The sequence below is a fragment of the Sapajus apella genome, unplaced genomic scaffold (assembly GCF_009761245.1).
Source record: "Sapajus apella isolate SASKATOON/1434 unplaced genomic scaffold, GSC_monkey_1.0 scaffold45, whole genome shotgun sequence".
Lineage (NCBI taxonomy): Eukaryota > Metazoa > Chordata > Mammalia > Primates > Cebidae > Sapajus > Sapajus apella.
Window position 1 is genome coordinate 11,008,769 of NW_022436985.1, and position 22,725 is coordinate 11,031,493.

General features: G+C 36.3%; 1 protein-coding gene across 9 annotated transcripts in view; it reads right to left on the reverse strand.

The window, feature by feature from the left end:
- Positions 1–243: 243 nt before the first annotated feature.
- PTPN13 (protein tyrosine phosphatase non-receptor type 13) overlaps positions 244–22,725 on the reverse strand; it is a 208,489-nt gene continuing 186,007 nt past the window's right edge. For 5 of the 9 annotated variants that reach the window (XM_032239695.1, XM_032239689.1, XM_032239696.1 and 2 more), the window contains 8 exons: positions 18,477–18,532; positions 16,195–16,298; positions 11,621–11,769; positions 10,099–10,189; positions 7,557–7,894; positions 4,815–5,030; positions 3,698–3,760; positions 248–958 (listed from right to left, as the gene is read on the reverse strand). In XM_032239695.1, the coding sequence (XP_032095586.1) occupies positions 863–958; positions 3,698–3,760; positions 4,815–5,030; positions 7,557–7,894; positions 10,099–10,189; positions 11,621–11,769; positions 16,195–16,298; positions 18,477–18,532 (1,113 nt within the window). In that variant the 3' untranslated portion in view covers positions 248–862. Of the gene's footprint in view, positions 959–3,697; positions 3,761–4,814; positions 5,031–7,556; positions 7,895–10,098; positions 10,190–11,620; positions 11,770–16,194; positions 16,299–18,476; positions 18,533–22,725 lie in introns of all 9 variants that reach the window. The other 4 variants (XM_032239697.1, XM_032239693.1, XM_032239690.1 and 1 more) reach the window with 2 other exon arrangements.

The following is a 22,725-nucleotide window of genomic DNA, read 5'->3' on the forward strand; positions in this document are numbered from 1 at the left end:
AAGTGGGTACCATTCACAAAGAGGTAGAAGAAAGAAAGACTGAATTTCTGAGCTACTCTTAAGCCAATACGTGACCCCTACATCAGTACTCAGTGAAGATCTGTCAGGATTTCTGACGACACCTCTACTCTCCGTGGCTGTTAAGACTGGGGCCAACTAGGGAGACAGGAAGTGGTGTCTAGAGGTCTTTGTCTTCCCAGGGGCCTAGGTGTTGTTGAAAAATAACACATTGAAAATGTCTAATTTGTCTGCACACAGTTTTGGTTTGTTCATGTTTTAAGGTGTGTTTTTATTTACAAAGTGAGATAATGCATTACAAACAGATGATGCAGTAACAACAGGTAACTGATAACTCCATTTTCATGAAAAAGTATATAAATATATTACAGGAAATTCTATATAGTAAACATTAGAAAGTGATACAGTAAACATTTGCTACTTTTTTCTATGCCGATATTACTGTCATTTAAAGCTTAAATACTGGTTTCAAGTATCCCCTATAAAATAACTACTTTATTAAAATATTGGAAAACATTTTTGCTATAAACAAGATTGGTACATTAAAAATAGACTCAGCATGTCTTTGTAACAATGTCTGCTATCATCAAATGCTGCCTTTAATCATCCCTGCGATCTGCACTGTTAGTGTTAAAAATTTTAATTATCATAGGTTGAAGTAGCTGTAAAAATACAGCATTTCAATATTATTTATTGTCATGAAGAATACCCCTCTAAGATAGAGGAGAATATGCATGTTGTATGAACTTGCTGCTCTGTGATTTTTATTTTGGATAGAGAGCAGGAGTCTGTTGGAGGTTAAGGAGAGAAATGGAAATGCATCCGGACAGAGGCTCTTTTCATGTCACTTCAGAAGCTGAGGCTGCTGTTTTTGCTCTTCTTCTGCTTGAAGACGTGTCAGAACATAAAGGATGACTTGATAGCAGAAAATATATTGATCCTATGCCCCCCCCCCCGCAAAAAAAGAGATAGAAGACTTTAGATGTATAATGTAAATATTATACACAAATAGCTATACCACTATCAGAAGTAATGTTTGAGGAGTTTTGAAAATATGAAAAAATTTTGTTAGAATGTTGAATGTAAGAAGCAGGGTGTAGAATTGTGTGGTATTACAAAAATCATAAAAAATAGAAACCAGATTGACAAAAAGAGGAGAGAAAAAGCCTGAGGGATGGGGGTGGAGCTATCCCAGAGTGCTAACTGAAGTTGTCTCTGATTGGTGGGTCACTAAAATATTTTTTGTGCTTTGATTATACTTAGTGGAAAAATAACCTTCCTATATAATTTGTTCTGGATTTACTGAGCTCATTTTGATGTTTTAAAATGTCAAAAAATTAATAGCTAAGAAGCTATTCAAAATAATTGCCTTGCCAGGTATGGTGGCTCATGCCTGTAATTCCACCACTTTGGGAAGCTGAAGCAGGTGGATCACTTGAGGTCAGGAGTTCAAGACCAGCCTGGCCAACATGGTGAAATGTCGTCTCTACTAAAAATACAAAGTTAGCTGGACATGGTGGCAGGCATTTGTAATCCCAGCTACTCAGGAGGCTAAGGCAGGAGAATCAGGGAGGCAGAGGTTGCAGTGAACTGAGATCACGGACTACACTCTAGCCTGGGTGACAAAGTAAGACTTCATCTCAAAAAAAAAAAAAAAAAAAAAAAAAGGTCTTTAAATATTTTGGAACAAAAGCATGAAAATCAAAGTTCTTTGAAAACAAACTCCTTTGATGAAATTATTTTCTATTAAATTGATGGTGCAGAGATCTGACTTTTTTTGTTATTTGTCAAGGAACTGTGTCTGAAAATAAAAAAATTCACAATATATTAAATGAAAAATAATAAAACAACAACCACAGTTGAATCTCACTTAAAATAGCTGCATGTATGTATGTTTGAGCATGAAGGAGTGTGCACATGTGTTTAGGACAAATAATATAAGAACATCTTCTAAAAACATTAACAGCTCTTTGAGAGTAGGAATACAAGTGGTCTTTTTAAGTTTCTTTTTCACTTATCTGTATTTTAACTTTTCCATACATCTATCCTTGACTCTTTCTCTGACACTGCATACAACCCATTAGCAAATCCACTTCACATCATGTCCTCTTTCTTTCACTCTGTCCACACTTACCACTCCAGTGGTAGCCACCCCTGCTTGCCACCTAATCATCTCCTTGCTTATAAGCCTGTTCTTCCTCCCCAGACTGGGTGTCATTCTAACACAGCAGGCAAGTAGTCCTTTAAAATGTGAGTCACTTCACTGCCACTCCATGCTACAATCCTGTGATGGCTCCCATTTCACTCAGAGGAACACCCAGGTCCTGGCCCATGTCACCCCCCTTCTAACATTATCTCCTTCTTCTCTCTTCCTTCCCCTGTGTCCTGCCTGCCACACTGGCTGTGATCATACCAGAACACACAAGACCCTTGGACTTCTACACAGGTGGTCCCTCTGCCTGAAAGGCTCTTGTCTCTAGAGATCTACATGACCCCGTCCTTTACCTTCAAATCTTTGCTTAAGTGTTACTTTGTCAATGGTACCACCCTCTTTAAAACTGTAACCCCAATCTGCCATGATTCCCTTTACCTATTTCACTTTTCTCTAAAGCACTTATCACTTTCAGAGATCCTATATAATTTACATATTTAATATGTTTATGATTTCCATCCTTATCACTATTCCACTAGAATACCTTTGTTATTCTATCAAGGATCTTTGTTTTATTCACTGATGTGCTCCACACACCTAGAAGAGTTCCTAATACATAGTAAGCACTCAATAAATAGCTGTTGAATGAACAAATGAATGAATGAACTTCCTAGGTGTAAAGAGCTGCTTATACCAATCAAAATGTTTTCCTTACCTAAAAAGTGTGATTGTAAATCAGCTTAATATTTAGGAGACAATTTGCATTAAAAAGGATTATGAAAGGAAAGTAGGCAAATGCTAATTTTTAAAGATAACAAATTTCCATATTTTTCAAGAGGCAGAGAAATGTTAATTTATGGATATTTGAAAACAGCTTCTACATTCCCCACTCTCCTGTTATGAACAAAAAGGATTGTGGAACTCTTCAATGAAGACAGACACTCTACATAAGGTGCTCCCTGCGAAGGACACAATTGTGTCAGTGGGTGACATAACTCATGATTTCCTTTCAGGTAAGAGAAATGAAAATCATCAAAACAGGATAAATGGACCCACATATTCACACTCCCTACAGAATGTCTTCTTTGCTATGCAACTCCAGCCTGCCTTGCTGTGTTGGAGGCAATGCTGATGAATCTATTAGCTCTTAGGGAATTTCTGTAGCAAGAATGTTACCTTCTATCTCTTTTTCAGGTTGGAAATAGGGAAGGAATGCCATTAATTACACAGTATCTTTGTACCATTCCCAAAGTCTGTCTCTAGCATGCTATCCCATTCTCCGTAATCTCTTCAGTGCAGATACTGCATTTTTAAGTTAAAAGTCAACATTTTAAAAAGCTTGGAAGTATCTTAATTTTTTTCTGAATTAGTATTCATGCTTTAAAAAAAATGTCTCTCACTGCAGTAAATGTTTGGTTTTATGCTCTAACATGGGAAGCCTCAAAAAAGAAAAATGGTTTAATAGGAACTTTAAAAATATTAGAATCTTTACAAAAATCCTCATTAGGAGACCCAGCCATGACTCACCTCCGTCTGAACCATTCCATGTCTTTGTAGTCTCATGCAGCGCACCAAATCAGAGATGTCAAACTGTCAGAGGAAACCACAGGTGGGTGAGATTAAAAGGGTAACAAAATTTGAATCTCAAAAGGATCACAGGGGGTGGCATACGTAAAATTCTGTATCCCACTCTTCCTCCCCTCCTGGTAGTCTCAGGGAAACTCTCCTGGACAAAATGACTTGGTGAATGGACTTTGTCATCACTTGGTATTCTTATTTTTCACCTTTCTAAGAATTAGGGAATGTTAATCTATTTGAAAATCCCCCAAAGAAAACAAATTCTCTTCCCTCTGAAATGTGACTAATTTCTAATATTACAATTAAAGAAGGTAAATTATTTTTCCTATACATTGCTCTTCAGATCAAGAGATTTCCAAACTAAAAAAGATCTCTTGACTTCAGCTGACATTGAGCAGTTGGAAACGAGGGAGAAAAAGACTATTTGGTTTCATCCTACTTAAATTATTATAGCTACTGTGTAAAGTGCTTTTAACTAAAATTCTTTAAGAGGCTGATTTTAATTATACATTATCTATGGTAAAATAGTCTAGCATTTTAAGTAAGGTTTATACTGAGTTCACAAGTAAGATTATACTCATAATAATAATTTTTAATGTAATTGTTTATAGAGAGACTATTTAGCATTAATTTGTATAATAAAATATATATTTTTTACCCAGACAACAATAACACAAAAATACAAGCTTTTCCATTTCAAAAAATACTTCCTTTTGTGCTTCAATATTTCTATCTTTAAAGTGTGATAAGAATACTATCTTATACAAGCCTAAAGGCTATAAGGGGTAAAATGAAATACTGCATAAAAGGCCTCTGAGCACACAGTTAAAGAAAAAAAACCAGTAAAACAAGTATAAAATAGAAGTATTATTTTTTGTTGATCATGGCCTATGCAGTTTTGAATACCAATGCTTACAAAAACACAGTTTTGTATAAAATAAGAAAATAAAAGCAGTCATATGAATTCATAAGTTAAAAAAATTTCAAGATCACCACACATTATCAAAAATTAGACTCCATCATTATTTCTGGCCAAATGCTTACTCAGCCTGTATCTTGTACTCACATCAAGATCCTGACTGATTAATCCCAGAACCACATCTATGCAAATCAGGGTCCCTGAACGTCCAATGCCAGCGCTGCAGTGCGTGATGATTGGGCCTGATTTGTGGATGTGTCTCATGTAGGAGATAAAAGTAAGCAGATCATCTGGTTGAGAAGGTGTATCATGGTCTGGCCAGGCAGTGAAATTCAGATGAGAAATATGGCGCACCTCTCTGGTCTGAAATTGCACAACAGAATGAGTGGATCATGACATGTTATATTGTTCACACACACACACACACACACACACACACACACACATATATATATATATATATTTTTTTGAGATGGGGTCTTGCTGTGTCTCCCAGGCTGGAGTGCAGTGGTACAATCTTGGCTTACTACAACCTCTGCCTCTCAGGTTCAAGAAACTCTCCTGCCTCAGCCTCCAGAGTAGCTGGGATTATAGGTGCATACAGCCACACCCAGCTAATTTTTATATTTTAGTAGAGACGGGGTTTTGTCATGTTAGCCAGGCTGCTCTCAAGCTCCTGACCTTAAGTGATTCACCCACCTTGGCCTCCCAAAGTGTTGGGATTATAGGCATGAGCCACTGCACCCAGCCACAATTAATTCTTTTTTTTTTTTTTTTTTTTTTTGAGACGGAGTTTCGCTGTTGTTGCCCAGACTGGAGTGCAATGGCACGATCTCGGCTCACCGCAACCTCCACCTCCTGGGTTCAAGCAATTCTCCTGCCTCAGCCTCCCGAGTAGCTGGGACTACAGGCACGCACCATCATGCCCAGCTAATTTTTGTATTTTTAGTAGAGACGAGGTTTCACCTTGTTGACCAGGGTGGTCTCGATCTCTTGACCTCGTGATCCACCCGCCTCGGCCTCCCAAAGTGCTGGGATTATAGGCGTGAGCCACCGCGCCCGGCCTACAATTAATTCTTAACATTATTTTATGCTTTCAAATTTTGGTTTGTCTGTAGAATCAGACTAAAGGAAAAGTGGAAGAAACTAAATAACATCGAAGGCCTCTATGAAGAAGGTTGCCAGATCCACATTTTAAATATAAAAACTACTTTTTGGAAACCCTAAAAATAAATTATATTTTGATATGGGTAACCCCTCCAAATGCACCTCAGATAAAAGTCAGAGTCACTGCAACTCTACGTAATCTGGCTCTGTTTCCTCTTAGACCTCACCTCCTCCTCTTTCCCCCATGGCCACTTTACTCAAGTCAAATGATTCTCTGTGGTTTTTAAAATACAATGTGCACACAGTTTGGTCTCAGGATTTCTGTACTAGCTCCTTCTGACTGGCATGGTTTTCTCCTCGGACATTCCCTCCAACTCTCACTCAACTCCTTCCCATTTTCCCCAAATGCCATTTTCTCACGCCTTCCCTGACTCCCTGTTGAAAATTACAACATATTTCTCACTTTCCCCCAACCAATTGTCCTTCTCTGTTTTATTTTTTTCCACAGCACTATCAATACTATTTCCTCTTCAGAATGTAAGCTCCATGAGGTTGGAAATTTTTTTTCTGTGTTGTTGACTGCCAAAATCTCCAGGGCCCATAAAGGGATTGAGTTCTATAAAAATGTGTGGATTAAGTGGAGAAGTCACTTAAAGAATATCGAGGGCCAGGCGCGGTGGCTCAAGCCTGTAATCCCAGCACTTTGGGAGGCCAAGGTGGGTGGATCACAAGGTCAAGAGATCGAGACCATCCTGGTCAACATGGTGAAACCCCGTCTCTACTAAAAATACAAAAAATTAGCTGGGCATGGTGGCGTGTGCCTGTAATCCCAGCTACTCAGGAGGCTGAGGCAGGAGAATTGCCTGAACCCAGGAGGCGGAGGTTGCAGTGAGCCGAGATCGCGCCATTGCACTCCAGCCTGGGTAACAAGAGGGAAACGCTGTCTCCAAAAAAAAAAAAAAAAAAAAAAAGAGTATCGAACAACTGTGCTAGCCTAAGTAATAGGTAAATGAGCATAAATCAATAAAAATCATGAATCAAAAATTATAAAAGAAATTCTCAGGCTACATCTACATGACACCAATAGAATTCAATTGATATGCTTTGTTTCTATAAAAGTAAAATCATTGTTTCTTTAAGAAAGCTAAATCTCTATTGGAAACATTACTCACATCTAGCTAGGATACTGCACACAGGGGTGTAGTAAGGTGAGAGGAAACAGTAGCAGCTTTACTTGAAGTATGGCCACTTATCCAATTCAAGCTATATTGAGCAATATGGCCACTTATCTAATTCAAACTATATTGATTCAGTGGTTAGGTAACTGCAGTATGAGTGATCTGAATAACAACAGTTTATGCTAAAATTATCCATGTATTCCTAAATATGTTAAGTTGCCTTTATGAGGAAATATTTTCTACTTACAGATTTTTAAAAACAGTTTTAATGAGTCTACTTAGAGGTTTGACCATAAAAACACAAGTTTCCAGCATGCATCTTCTGAGCCATGTTGTGCTATCACCAAGGACGATAATCACATTAAAAGTTCTGCATTTTCATTTTAGTACAGCACATAATGGGGGAAACTGGCAGAAGTCATCAAGAAGGTCACATTTAAACTTATACGATAAAGAAAAAATAGCTAGCATTAGTTCCATTGCATGGGAACCACACCACTGTCTTTTATCTAGAAATAACATTGGTGCAATCATGGAAAGAGTCCAGGCTTGGATTACAACTAGGAGATACACCTTGAAAAATGGAAAGATTTAATTCACTTACCTGAATATCTTCAAGGGTCATCGCCCTCACCACAAAACCCTTTAGCTGCTGCATTCTCACAAGAGCCAGTCGAAGTCTGTTGCTGACCATTGTTGTTTTGCCTAGGATGTTGGGCCAATAGCGCTGGCATTTGATTTTTTCTCCTTCTACTTCTTGAGTCATCATAGCTATCACTGTGGATTTTTGTTCCCAAATCATCTGCCAGAAGTCTCCAACAGTTGAAGGTAGTGGTCCTTGGCAGGCAATGTAAACGAACTCTTCTTTCCCTACTGGTATCTTAATGAAGCTGGCATTGATATAGCCACCTTCATCTCCAAGAGGCACTCTTGTAGCATCATCTGTGAATTTTCCACCACAAAACAAAGCCATCCATATCATGTATTTTAAACAAGAGTCTTACACATTTCATGAGTCAGAGATCATGAGAAATTCTGTCATAGATGAAATCACCAACATATTTTAATAGAAGTATATTTTCATATTGTAGCACATGTTATTTCATATTTATTGTTTTTGCTCATCTTATAAACATATCTAAGATGTCAGTTTGGTGAGTTTCTGACATATGAAATTTGGTATCATTTACATAGATTTAGTTGAAATTAAAATTAGTAAGTTAATAAATACATTTAGAATTGCCTAATAAGAAACTAGAGAAACAAAGAAAAACAATGGATACTTCTCCATCATTATTTTAATGATCATGAGAATAATAATAATAGCACTAAAAGGCAATGCCAAAAATTTTTTTCATAGAACAAAGATTGGTATTACAATATAGTACAAAATTATTATAATAACACTATTAAAATAAACATTACAGATGTTACTGGTATAATTAACTCTCACTCACCTAATAAAATTATATATTCCTTTAATAAGCAGCCAAAACAATACATTAACATAATAAAGAACAGCTCACTTTATTCTCCAGGCATAAAGTCCCTTATCTTTGTTTTATTATAATTTCTTATAGTCAAAATGTAATTTTTTAAACCAGGCTGCCCCAGTGAAAAGTACGTATAAGCTATCATTCACTGAGGTTATTATACTGTCTAAGATTTAACCAAGAGAATAAATTTGTATGTATTACATACCTTAGAAGTTATTTCTGTTTCAAATATCTATAAATTTAACTGGTAATTACTGTGATTACCAAACTAAAACCTTTTAATGATAGGTTTCAAAATCCCCCCACCAATTTCCCTTTCTCACTTGATTTCTAACTCTTAGTCCATACTGGTCATTTGTTTTGTGGAAACAAATCCACTCATTAGTTTCGGATTTATGGTTTGTTCTATTCTGACTCTGGCCATTTTGCTGTCTAAAATAACTCCCATATACTTTATGCCAAACAATGATCTGAACTACTTTTAAAATGTTTTAAATTTCATTTCTTACAGGAAGCTTTCCAAAATGAATTTGTATTTTCTATCTGTATTAGAAAAATACAATTGCATTATTATTTACCACATGACTTGTCACTATTGATTTTATTATTTATCTTTAGATTTATGGTTTCTTGGTAAAGACAGGGTCAGTGTGTTGTATGTTATAATCTAGAGTGCTAATATATACACGAGGCTGGTAATTATAAGAAGCTGCTAGAGGTAAGTATTTTGGCACATATATTCATACATAATTTTAAAAAATCACAGTGTGATTTTTTTCCATGGGTAAATATTATTGCTTTTTTTTTTTTTTTTTTTTTTTTTGAGATGGAGTTTCACTCTGTTGCCCAGGCTGGAGTACAGTGGCATGATCTCAGCTCGCTGCAGCCTCCACCTCCTGGGTTCAAGTGATCCTCCTGATTCAGCCTTCCAAGTAGCTGGGATTATAAGCATGAGCCACCACTCCTGGTTAATTTTTGTATTTTTTTAGTAGAGATGGGGTTTCACCATGTTGGCCGGCCTGGTCTTGAACTCCTGATCTCAAGTGATCTGCCTGCCTTGGCCTCCCAAAGTGCTGGGATTACAGGCATAAGCCACTGCACCAGGCCAAAATGATTGCTTTTATTCCCTTCTGGTATCTGAAATGATTCAAAGTCTAATATAGGCTGGTAGTACCAGCCTATAAAATATAATATAGGCTGGTAGTACCACTGTAGTCATATGCATGTACACAGCTATTCATTACTATAGATATTTCTTTAAACTAAAAATAAGTGGAATAAATTGATGGTGGCTGTGACAAATGAATCTAACCAAGAAAATGCTTATCCAGAAGCCAGTTCCTATTTTTAAAAAGATTTTAAAATTAATGATTTGGCTTCACTGACTAATTGCTAATATTATATACTAGTAAAAATTCAGGAATATCCTAACAAATATTTCAGGTTCCTCTAACTGATTTTCAGAATACATACATAATTTAAAAGGGAATTCACATGGAATATTTCAATGTATTTGTTACTGATATAAATCTCTGAATGTATGTGTATACACATGGTTATGTAAGGAATAGGTAGGTTAAATGCAAAAAGTTTTAATTCATTCAAATAATACTGATCACATATTAAGTCTAAAGCCAAACCGGAACTTACAGGGAAGTATATTTTTATATCTGTTCTTTCTTCTGTTTTCCTTAGTTTGCCCAATTAGACACTGATCCAAAGGTTTTAATTCTTGAAGATTCTGTAAGTAAAAAATGGAAATAAGTTCGTTGAGATAAGCAGTAATTCAGTAATAATCGCAAACACTTTAAATGTGTAGGGTGCAAAATTGGTTGATCAGGGCTGATTCTGAGTGTTAAGAAATACAGATGTCCTAAATAAGCCTAAAGTCAATAGTGATTTGTTAAGTCCGCATTGAAATATATTGTTACAAGTATCTTTAACTGAAAATGTTGCAGTCAACTTTATGAGACAGCACTTTGTGTCTTAATTTTTAACTTCTGTTTAAAAGTGTCTATAATTATATTTTAGAAAAAAATACAATTAAAAAAACAACTCTGCCATAAAGTGATAAGCTAGAGCACTATTTATTGACACTATTGTCTGTGAGGGTTATAGGATATTCCATGTGGTAGTGTTGCTGTGGTCAGATAGTCCTATGTTTTAAAGTCAACCCTTTATCACTTTTCATTCATTCACTCATTCAAAAAATACATATTGAATGCCCATTATATGCAAGGTACTGTAATGTAGTAAGTGATGGGAATACAGCGATGACGTAGAAGATAAGATTTTGGCTCTCCTGGCCTTTACAGTTTACTGGGAGAAAGACAATAAAGAAGTAAACAAATACTGTAGTGTATATCTTGAAGAAATCAAGAAGCTGCTGTGGTAGAGAAATCCTTATAAACACTACTTTAGAAGGGTTGTGATGGAAGTTTTCTGATGGTAATATTTATATCTAAGAACTTAAAGAAGATGTCATTCCATAAAATGGCAATATGAGGAGAGGAAGAGTATACCTTAATTACCGTGAGGCTTAGTTTCACAATCTATAATAGAATTGATATTTTGAGGAATACACACAAAGCAAAAAGCACATAGCAGAAGCTCTTATTAAAGTTAACTCCTTTTAGTGGCTACAAACCTCAGGAAGTAGGCAAATAAGCAAATGGTTTGAGGGAGAGGGGCAAGGTCAACCTCAAAACCACTCCCTTTTCTAGTGGTAAATATGGATTGTGCTATGAGACCACAGGAGCTAGGGCTCTGAGCCATTGCTGCTTTGAACTCGGACACACATTCTTGGAGCTGTATTAAATTAGAACCTGCTGTTAATGATGAAACATGTCTACAGTGAACTAGTTATAAAGTTTAGTGGATGGTTGAAATTTATACCTGGCTTTAAAAAAAAAGTTTTTATCTTACATATGAAGAAGAAGGATAATCTTCAGGGAAATGTATCAAGTTCCAAGTAGTTAATGTGATCCCTTTAAATCACTATTATAAGGATCCTAATCAGAAAAATTAATTTTCTGCTAGATATGATAAGATGGTACTTTTAGAGTTGGAAATGTTTCATAATTTCTTCTAATTTTGGGCTAGTAAAGATACATTTTCCTTACAAATTAAATGCATACACTTTGGGTGAGAATCGTTGGCAGAAGCCACTTACCTCCAGCTCCTTAGAAGGAATTCCTTGATCTAGCAAACCCCGCAAGATTCGAATGACTGATTTTAAGTTGGCACCTGTATATTTTCCAGAGGGAAGCACTTTGACAACAGGGAGTGCAGCGAGCTCCTCATTTGTCAGAAAGGAATGATCTAATAGGAAGACAGCAATTTAAAAACAGTTCCTCCAAAACAGATTTAACTAAGTGAACTAATTTCAGCCTATTTTCACCTCATCTTACAACAGGGAAAGTCTATTTATTTATTTAGAGACACAGCTTTGTTCTGTCATGTAGGCTGGAGTACAGTTCTGTAGGCCTTGATCTCCCAGGCTCAAGGTATTCTCCTGCCTCAGCCTCCTGAGTAGCTGGGACTAGAGTCATGCACCATTGTGCCTAGCTAATTGTTATATTTTTTTGAAAAGATGGGGTCTCACTGTGTTGCCCAGGCTGGTCTTGAACTTTCGGCATCAAGTGATCCTCCTGTCTTGGCTTCCCCACCATGTGCTAGGATAACAGGTGTGAGCCACTGCACCTGGCTAGGAAAGTTTTAATTTTTCACACACACACACACACACACACACACACACACACACACACACACAGAGAGAGAGAGAGAGAGAGAGAGAGAGAGAGAGAGAGAGAGAAACAGAGTGTCGTTCTGTAGACAAGGCTGGAGTGCAGTGGCACCATCACAGCTCAATGCAGCTTCAACCACCTACCTGGGCTCAGGTGATCTTCCCACCTCAGCCTTTCTGGTAGCTGGGACTACAGGCAAGAATCACCATGCCTGGGTAATTTTTTGTAGAGATGGCATTTTGTCATGTTGTCCAGGTTGGTCCTGAACTCCTGGGCTCAAGCAGTCCACCTGCCCTGGCCTCCCAAAGTGCTGGCATTCCAGGCGTGAGCCACTGTGCCTGGCCAGGGAAGTTTTTAAATATGCAACAACGAATAATATTTTCCCCAGAACAAATTTAACTAATAAGTGAACTAATTTCAGTCCATTCTCACCTGATCTTACAAAAGGAGAGTCTTTGAGAGAATTAACAAGGCAATAGAATTAATAGGTAGGCTGACAACTACAATTAACACAGGGAAGTCTGCCCTAGCACACTCTCATACCCAACTTTTAAGGAGACATTTCACTGATGTTCTGAAGTTTTTAAGGATCTCGGCTCTCATTTATTTACAAGTTCTAAAGGAGTTTATGTTGTTTCTTTTTGCTTCTCTTGACTCAAACGGCACTTTAAAAATTTTTTTGATAAGGAGTTTATTACGGGCAGCTTAGGGACAGCTTGTTTCTTTTCTCCTGCAAAACCTGCCATTTAAAGGTAATTGTACTCAGTTCTCAGAACTTCAGAAACAACATAACAGGTAGGAAATTTTTAAAAAGAAGTATTCTAGATAATGGTAAATGGGATTCTTTTAACAATAGAATTCTGTTATAGTGCGAGAAGACAGGTTTTTCTGAAGAATGCCAAACTTCACAATATTCTCTATTTTATGTTCCCCTGATCCATTACGCACGTGCACACACACACACACACACTCTCTAAAATCTTGATCTCATATATATAGAAAGGGTTTATAAATGATGGGAAAAGGTGAAAAAATAACAGCACGTCAAACAAATACAAAATTGGCATGCGTTAAGACAAACAGAAATTATTTTAAAAAACAGACTTTTAGTTAAATAAATACCTTTAAATTGTTACAACAGAGCCAATAGAACCATAATTTTAGTAGGTAATTGATAATTATAATGACAATATCCTTTGCTTCAATACTTTACTCTAAAATATGACCATAAGTGAAACATATGTACGTAAGTTCTTTTTACAAACAGCTTGATTGCAGAATATATTTAGATATATCTTAGATATATTTATATATATCTTAGCCTAGTTTTTCTTAAACTGGGCTTTGCTGACCTACAGAGGCCAGTATATCTATACAAGCATTTTTTTTGGTATTTATTTATTTTATTGTACTTTAGATTCTGGGGTACATGTGCTGATCATGCAGGATTATACATGGCAACGTGGTTTGCTGACTCCATCCCCCCTCTCCCCCACCCCCGTCACCTATATCTGGCATTTCTCCCCATGTTATCCTCCCCAACCTCCCCACTCCCTGCTGTCCCTCCCCTGGCTCCCCCAACAGACCCCAGTTCTATACAAGTATTTTAAAGCTTTGCTTTAATTTCAAGATAACATAAAAAGCACTTCCTAGGTCACCTGAATAACCAGCTTATAACTAAACACTACATTATTTCAGTGCCTTGAGTTGCAATGTGTTGCTTACCCTGGCACCAGTAGTGACTGACAACCTAAAATAATGGTATTGTTACTCAAACTGGTCCAAAAACATTCTTAGTGGTCCTTAAGTTCTCAAATTTGAGAAATGCTGTCCTAAATTTTACAAGTCTGCTTATCTGTAATTGAATTCTAATCTGCATAACATATGCAACTTAAACTGTTACTTGCTCCCACCCTCCAAAAAACCCCAGGAAATAATTACAAAAAGTTACCAAATTTAGTTCTGTTACTACTTTTCATTTAAATTAGCTTCTAAGCACATGGGGAGAGTAAGAGAGTCACTTTAGAAATTCCTTACTATGGGAGATTAGGAACACTGATTTCTCTCTTCACAGAACACTGATTTCTCTCTTCACTATCCATCCTTGGCACTCAGTGCCAGTTATCCCTGGCGTTTGATACTTTTCTGCTTGCAAATGAAGAATTCTTTGAGTTCTTTGGGAGTTGAGTCAACTATCTTAGAAGAGGTATGGGTCTGATTTAGTACCTGCTGTATGAAAATTATTTATAATTGAAGGCCACTATTATCCTAGAAAAAAGGAGGGGAAACTTCTGGCTATAGACTGCAAAAGTGTAGCTTTAATTATGTCAATCAGCTGATTAAAGTGTTTTGTTGATGCAGCTAATATATAGGCAACAATGCTGGCACTGTGAGGGATACAAAGCTATACAAGATACCTCAAAAAGTTTAACATTTAGCTGGGGAAAATGTTGGGAATACAAAACACACACACACACACACACACACGCACACACACACACACTCATATGAAATAACTTTTATAGAACTGCATGTGAATGCAACAGGAACTTAAAGGCTGGATGGATGAGCATGGGATACAGTGCTAGACACACGTTGTACACATAACAACAGACTAGCCAAGTCAAAAAAGTGTTAATTAAACTGTTAATTTCTTTTTTTTTTGTTTTTGAGACAGGGTCTGGCTCTATTGCCCAGGCTGGATTGCAGTAGCACAATCTTGGCTCATTGCAAACTCTGCCTCCTGGGTTCAAGCGATTCTCTGGCCTCAGCCTCCTAAGTAGCTGGGATTACAGGCATGTGCCACCACACCTGGCTAATTTTTGTATTTTTAGAAGAGACGGGGTTTCGCCTGTTGGTCAGGCTGGTCGAACTCCTCACTTCAGGTGATCCACTCACCTTGGCTTCCCAAAGTGCTGGGATTACAGGTGTGGGTCACCAAGCCCAGCCTAAGCTGTTAATTTCTTAAAAACAACAACAAACTAAGACTTTGAATGACAAAACCATGTTCTTTCATTATATTAATATAACACTTCCTGATACAAAATAAGAGGAATGAAATACTAGATAGAATTACATTTCTCTATTGGCTCAGTAATAAGATGAAAAGGCAGTAATAGTGAAACAGACCAATTGACTTCTGATCATAAAAGATGAATTTGGGATTCTAGGATAATAATAATTCTCCCCTGGGAATGGTGGCTCATGCCTGTAATTCCAGCACTTTGGGAGGCCGAGGCAGGCGGATCGCCTCAAGTCAGGAGTTCGAGACTAGCCTGGCCAACATGGTGAAACCCATCTCTACTAAAAATACGAAACATAGCCAGGCATGGTGGTATGCACCTGTAATCCTAGCTACTTGGGAGGCTGAGGCAGGAGAATCACTTGAATTTGGGAGGCAGAGGTTGCAGTGAGCTGAGATTGTGCCACTGTACTCTCCAGCCTAGGTGCCACTGAGAACTTTAGAATATAACTGTGCAAATATCTGGTAATATAAATGAATTTTGATGTTTGTCTACATGATTTCACTTCATATTTAAAAGCAAATGATGTGGCCGGGTGTGATGGCTCACGCCTATAATCCCAGGATTTTGGGAGGCCAAGGTGGGCGGATCATCTGAGATCAGGAGTTCCAGACCAGCCTGGCCAACTTGGTGAAACCCTGTTCTCTACTAAAAATACAAAAACTAGCCAGGTGTGGTGACTCACGCCTGTAATTCCAGCTACATGGGAGGCTGAGGCAGGAGAATTGCTTGAACCAAGGAGGCGGAGGTTGCAGTGAGCTGAGAATGCACCACTGCACTCCCAGCCTAGGAGAAAGAGCGAGACTCTGTCTCAGAAAAAAAAAAAAAAAAAAAAAAAAAAAAAAGCAAATAATGTACGCATATGGTAAAACAGTATATCAAACAACATATCCATATAGTCTGAAAATCATCATTTAAAAACACTTATTTTTCCTATTCATTGTTTTTGAGGAAAAAACTATAATTAAAATTCTTGCCTTTATCAGAATCTTCATGGTTTGTTCTCTCTATTGGCAATTCATCACTTCCCCATGTTACTTCATCATCATCAGTCTTCTGTTCTTGTGACTTCTGAATTAAGCTATAAAAACAAAACAAATTTGTAACATTTTCTTCATTTTTGTACTCAAATTAAATTTAAACATTATAGCCCTGAATGATATTCTCTACAATTATTATAGTATTTTAAAATAGAATGTCTGATTAAGAAAAGCAAATCCACAATTCTTAAAATTTATTGGTAGATGTAAACAACTGAGACATAGTAGAATGGTTTAATACAGTTTTAAAATTTATCCTCAGACAGATCCCAAGTCTTTGAACTTTAGACTGAAGGAGACCATTTTAGGATGGAAAAGGTGGTAGTTTTGTTTCTATCCTTCAACAGGGATGAGTGATTACAACTGTATCAGCATATAGCTCTCTCTCCTTCTTTTCAGCAGCTGCCCACTATTGCAAAATATGAATGTATCTTAATTTATTTAAAGAAGTCTCTTGATGGGCATAGCCTTTTGCTACAACAGGAGGCCAGAAGGACACTATTCACTTAATGTAATGAAACCCAGTACAAGCTCTCAATATTCTGGGGGTACAAAACAGATGCCCTCTTTGGTAAGGTGGATGGCTAGGAGAGAAACTAGGTAGGAGTACAGTGTTTAGTGCTAAAGTGAGGTGAAAAAGGATTAGGTAAAAGCCTAGATACATTTTTAACTTTCTGATATTCAGGGGGAACAAAGCAGAGTACTTTCTTTTTTTTTTTTTTTTCCAGAGTACTTTCATCTGATGACATTAGTATACACCAGCACATAGACTAATGCTCCCAAAATGTCAACAGACAACAATTATGCTGCTTTTATGACAGATGTTTCCCTCTGTTCTAAACCACTGTGGGTGACAACACTAATTTTGCTGGGTTAAAAAGCTCTACATCCATGAAATGTCTGGGAAAGCTTCACTAGAGAGTTTTCCTCCTCTATGACAATGTTCCTGCTCGTTCCTCTATCAAACAAGGCAATTTTGTGAGCTTCAGTGGGAAATTACTAGGCATCCATCTTATAGTCCTTATTTGGCTCCTTCTGACGTTTTTGTTTCTCAATCTCAAAAAATTTGTAAAGGGCATGCATTTTTGTCCAGTAAATCATGTAAAAAAGACTGCATTGACATGGTTAAATCTGCAGAACTTTAAGTTTTTTAGGGATTAATTAAATGGCTGGTATCACCTGCAAAAGTGTGCTAAACTTGTTGGAGCTTATGTTAATAAATAAAATTTATATTTAATATTTTTATCTTTTAATTCTATTTTTTCATGAACTTTTTCAAGTTCCCTCATATAAATAAAACCTTTCCCTCTATATATTTTTGTAAAAAAAAAAACCCTTATTTTATATTAGAAATTGTTTAAGATGTATTTTTGTGGGTTTTAAAAAACTTTCTTACTTTCTTTGGTTTCATTTTCCTATTAATTAAAAAATTTAAAACTTTTAAAGTACAGAAAAATAGAGAAGCTGAAAGATAAATTCTAGCAGAAGACAGGCACTATCATGATTGCTGGCACATTTCCAATTAGGTTACTCTTTCATTCATTTTTTCCCACGGTTAAGAGAATACTGCTTTTTGAAACAATGGTATAATAAACACATTTTCTTATGTCACTAGAACCTCCTTGTAACAAAAATTTTAAAACTTATTTTTGTTTGAGACAGAGCCTCAATCTGTTGCCCAGGCTGGAGTGAAATGGTGCAATCTCGGCTCACTGCAACCTCTACCTCCTGGACTCAAGAGATTCTCCTGCCTTAGCTGCCTGAATAGCTAGCATTACAGGTGTGTGTCACCACGCCCAGCTAGTTTTTATATTTTTAGTAGAGACGGGTTTCACCATGTTGGCCAGGCTGGCCTCCACTTCCTGGCTTCAAGTGATCCACCCACCTCAGCCTCCCAAGGTGCTGGGATTACAGGTGTGAGTCACCACGCCTGGCTAGTTTTTATGTTTTTAGTAGAGAACGAGGTTTCACCATGTTGGCCAGGCTAGTCTTGAACTCTTGACCTCAAGTGATCCTCCCACCTCAGCCTCCCAAAGTGCTGGGATTACAGGCATGAGCCACACCTAGCCCGAAAATTTTAAAACATTTTTAATATTCAGCCATAGTTTCATAATTTACTTAATAATGCCTATTTTACTGGAAAACAAATGAAAATCTTCAGAGCATTTATAGATAAATAGATAGACGCATTATGAATACTTTGAAAATTATTTTCTTACCTTTCACTTTTTATTTTTTCTTCACAATATTCCTCACAGCCATTCATTTTTGTGGGCTACAATAAAAATAAATAAGAATCAAATTAGCCCATTGTAACAAAATTTTTTCCTGAGAGTTATTCCCTATATTTGCTGTATTGTTCATCCTTATATTACAGAGATACATATTCGATTAGTATGCTCAAACAATGGCTGAGGCATCTTTAGTAGCTCCAGAGTGTTTGTTGTTCCCACTTAGTTATCTTCACACTCATCTTGGCTTTTCTTTTCTTTTTTTTTTTTTTTTTTTTTCATGAGATGGAGTCTGTTGCCTGGGCTGAAGTGCAGTGGTACAATCATGACTCATTGTAACTTCAAACTCCTGGGTTCAAGAGATCCTCCTGCCTCAGCCTCCTGAATAGCTAAGACAGGTGCATGCCACCATGCCCAGCTAGTTAAATGTTTTTTCTGTAGAGATGGGATCTCGCTATGTTGCCTAGGCTGGTCTCAAAATTCTAGCCTTGAGCCATTCTCCTGCTTGGCCTCCCGAAGTGTTGGGATTACAGGTGTGAGCCACTGCAGCCAGCTTGGCCTTCATTACTTATATAAAAAATATTAAGAGGAAAAAAGAGGAAAGTGTAAATTAATGATTATTTAGATATGTACACGTGGTATATGCTTTTCTACTTCTTTGATTTTAAAATCTGAAAAAGCTTCAAGAAAATCTTAGTAGTTTCAAATATGTTAAATATATTGTCCTTTTATAATTAAAGATCAATTAACTCATACTTTAACTGAGTATGGTGTGTTTCAGAGATCCAAATACTGCAGCAGGAGCAGTTTGCTACAGTTAGAAAGAGATGCCAAGTTGTATTCTTAAATGTTTAGTAAGTTACACATTTTAATCTTTATCAGGACACATTTTCTTAACAAATGGGAAACTCTCTTTAAGGTCCTGAATTATCTGGCCGTGTCTACTTTTATAATCTCCGCTTTACTCACTAGGCTTCAAACTCATGAATCTTTTAGTTCTTCAGAATCACTAATTTCTTCCTACCACAAAGCCCTTCTGATGGTGGATCCTTATTAAAAAATTCAAGGCTGTGTCTTCTCTTCCTGAAAATGTTTTCTATCCACCAAATCTAAAGCAGGCTTCCTTAGTTATTCTCTCTCTCTCTCTCTGTGTGTGTGTGTGTAGCACTTAAAAACAACAAACAAACTTCACAGACCTTATCACAACTTGTAATTATATATTTACTTGTGTGTTTGATTTTTTCTCTTTTCCTCTCCATTAGTAAGTTCTACCAAGGCAGGAATCATGTCTGTCTGTTCACCACTGTGTGCCCACACACGCTTACGTCTGAGACATAGGTTATTTTATCCGTTTAATAAATATGACACCTGTAATATGATCTTTCAGTTACAGACTTTGCAGAGTTAAAAAGTATCAAAAATTAAATTACCCTGATGATAATTTCAATTTAGTTGATGTAAATGTAGAACTTCTACAGTAGAAGAAAAAAGTTTTTTAATTCGCTGACAACTAAAAGGAAGCTTCCTGGACCTCATCTGTTTTGAGAAGCTGCTCATTTTAGTGTGGATTAAAATTTTTTTCCAACTAAAGTCATTTGAATTTCTTATTCCCCATTATAATCCTGGTCTCAGAATACAGTATGTGTATAATGATTTTGGAAAGTACAAAGTCTTTTATAAGAGCCAAGTGCTATTATAAATATGAAAATTTTAATAATACAATTATTAAATGAAAACGATGAGGTAAAGCTCAATTTGAAATAAGCTACAGTGATACCTGTATTAATCAATTCTCACTGTTTCTGTAAAGTTCACTTATGTATGGGGGAAGGCTGGGTTAAGAAGACTGGCCTTCACTCTCTTGTCACTAAGGACTGAAGAACCTTTGGAAGAGGAGGCAGCTGTGTCTGCCTCACTGAAAATATTTAAGATTTTTATCATGGTCAGCCCATTTGAAGGTTATTTTACAATCCTAGTGGCACAAGGAATCCAGATTCAGTAACTTGAGAGTACAGGAGGTATCTCCTGGACTTAGGACGAACTACATAACTTGTAGTGCCAGGAGCAACATGCAAATAAGAGATCGCTTGTTAAAAACTTAATAAGAATTTCAAGTTGGTGATGGCACAGCACTACAGAATATTAGAAGTAGGGGCCTCTTACAAGCACAGGGTTTTGTGTGATTGCACTGGCTGAATGCCCATATAGATAGTCCTTCTGAGATCCAACAGTCAAGCAGGATTATCCTCAGGTGATGGAGAGTCACTAAAAGTTTTGGGCTTGTTTTTGCTTAAGAAATTAAAACACACTACATAACAAGAATATGTTTGAAGAAATTAAAACCATTAAAAAACCAGAATTAGAAAGCATATAGATTCACTTCAGTGGCAAGATATGTGGAAAGATCAAATTCTTGGCATGGCATGTAAGTCTCTTTATGAAATAACACCTTGCTTTCAAGACACCCTGTGATACCCTACTTGCAATGATTTAGTGTCCTGAATGTTCCAGGCTGATCTATGCCTTCATTCTTCATTCTTCTGCAGTCCCACAGTATGTAAGGAATGCTCTTTCCTCTTAACTATCAAATGACCTTTAAGATGCTAATTCTGAAGAAAGCTTTAATAACTTTATCCACCTACTCCTGTGTAGCCCCTATCATTTCCCCCCCTTCTTTATAAATCCCTCTGATCTTCTTTATAACTCTCTCTGAATGCCATATAAACATTTAGCAGAATATGTTTCTATGGCTTTTAAAAAATTACATTTACTTATTTACACGTGTATATCTCTCAAGTTGACTACTAGACTATACAAGCAAATTTAGGATAGGAATCCTGACATCTCTTTTTACCCCATCATCTCCTGCAAAATTAGTCAGACAAGTTCAATGGCTGAATGGTTTTGAAACTGTAGACAATAATTTATAGTAATGTATATGATTAGCAGTCATTCTTTCATTCTTAAATAAGACACAGGCATTGACCTAAAGTACTTCACTAAGAGGTACTAGAGTACAGACAATTACAATACAGAATGAGAAATACAATGAGTGCATAAATAGCTATCAGAGGCATAATCTTTCTTCTATAAGATTATATTTCTATATTCCTATACTTTTGTAATACCAAAGGTTAGCATCTTAACTTTTGGCACATGATAAAACTTTCAAGGTTACAGAATATACTGTTAGAATGAATTCAGTAAATAATCTACAATTTGTTTAGGGTGATTTCAAGCATTTACACAAGACTATTATTAGCAGTTCTAAATAATGCTTAAAACCAGCCAGTTCTAAAATGTAGGTAATATTCTAGAAATATAAGATGAAACGGAAAACTTTTCCAGAATACTAGCTCAGTCTTCTTTTCAGTGAGGGGAGATTAGTCATATTTGCATCTTTTAAATTTGTCTGCTTATGAATATAATTGTCATAGCATGCTTAGAATTAGATGCAAATGAAATTTTTAAATGTTTTAATCTAAAGAGCTCTGTTATTCCTTTCCTAAATTTGTTCCATCACTTTCTTCACTTTGTTTACCATTATTTAAAATAGAGTCTAAAGCAGAAGTCGCATTTATTCAGAAGTGCTAATTTACTATCTAGCCTAAAATGTATTCTCAATGCACGTATTTGCCGGATCTGTCTGTCTGTAATTTAGTGGCAAGACAATTACATACTTCCTAATAATTTGTTTCCTCTTACTAATAAATAAGAAATCTAAAATTCATCAACAGATGGCCAATTAATAAATAATAAATAATGCTATAACTGTAAAATAAAATAATAGGAAGGCATTAGAAAGTATGAGGCAAATTTATATGTCTCACATGGAAAGAGGATAATGACCAACTGTTAAGTGAAAACCAAATTCAGAACCATGTAATAAGAGGCATATTAAGAAATTATGTATGTATACAAATATTTACATTTTAATATGCATGACAAAAAGGTAGAAATCAAAGTTTCAACAGCAGCTACCTCAGACAAATAAAAACATGTTTTTAAAAAGGGACTTACATTTTTAAGGATTCTGTTGGAAATTTTTTTACAATGAAGATGTAATATTTTCGTAATGAAAATAACAAAAAAGATAACTTGAAAGAAGTTTTCTGCCATAAAACAGTCATAGCTCAGTATAAATGAGAATCTATATTATATTGACAAGCTTTCTTTCCTTTTTTAAAAGAAAAAGCATGTGACATGACTTTTTTTTTTTTTTTTTTTTTTTTTTTTT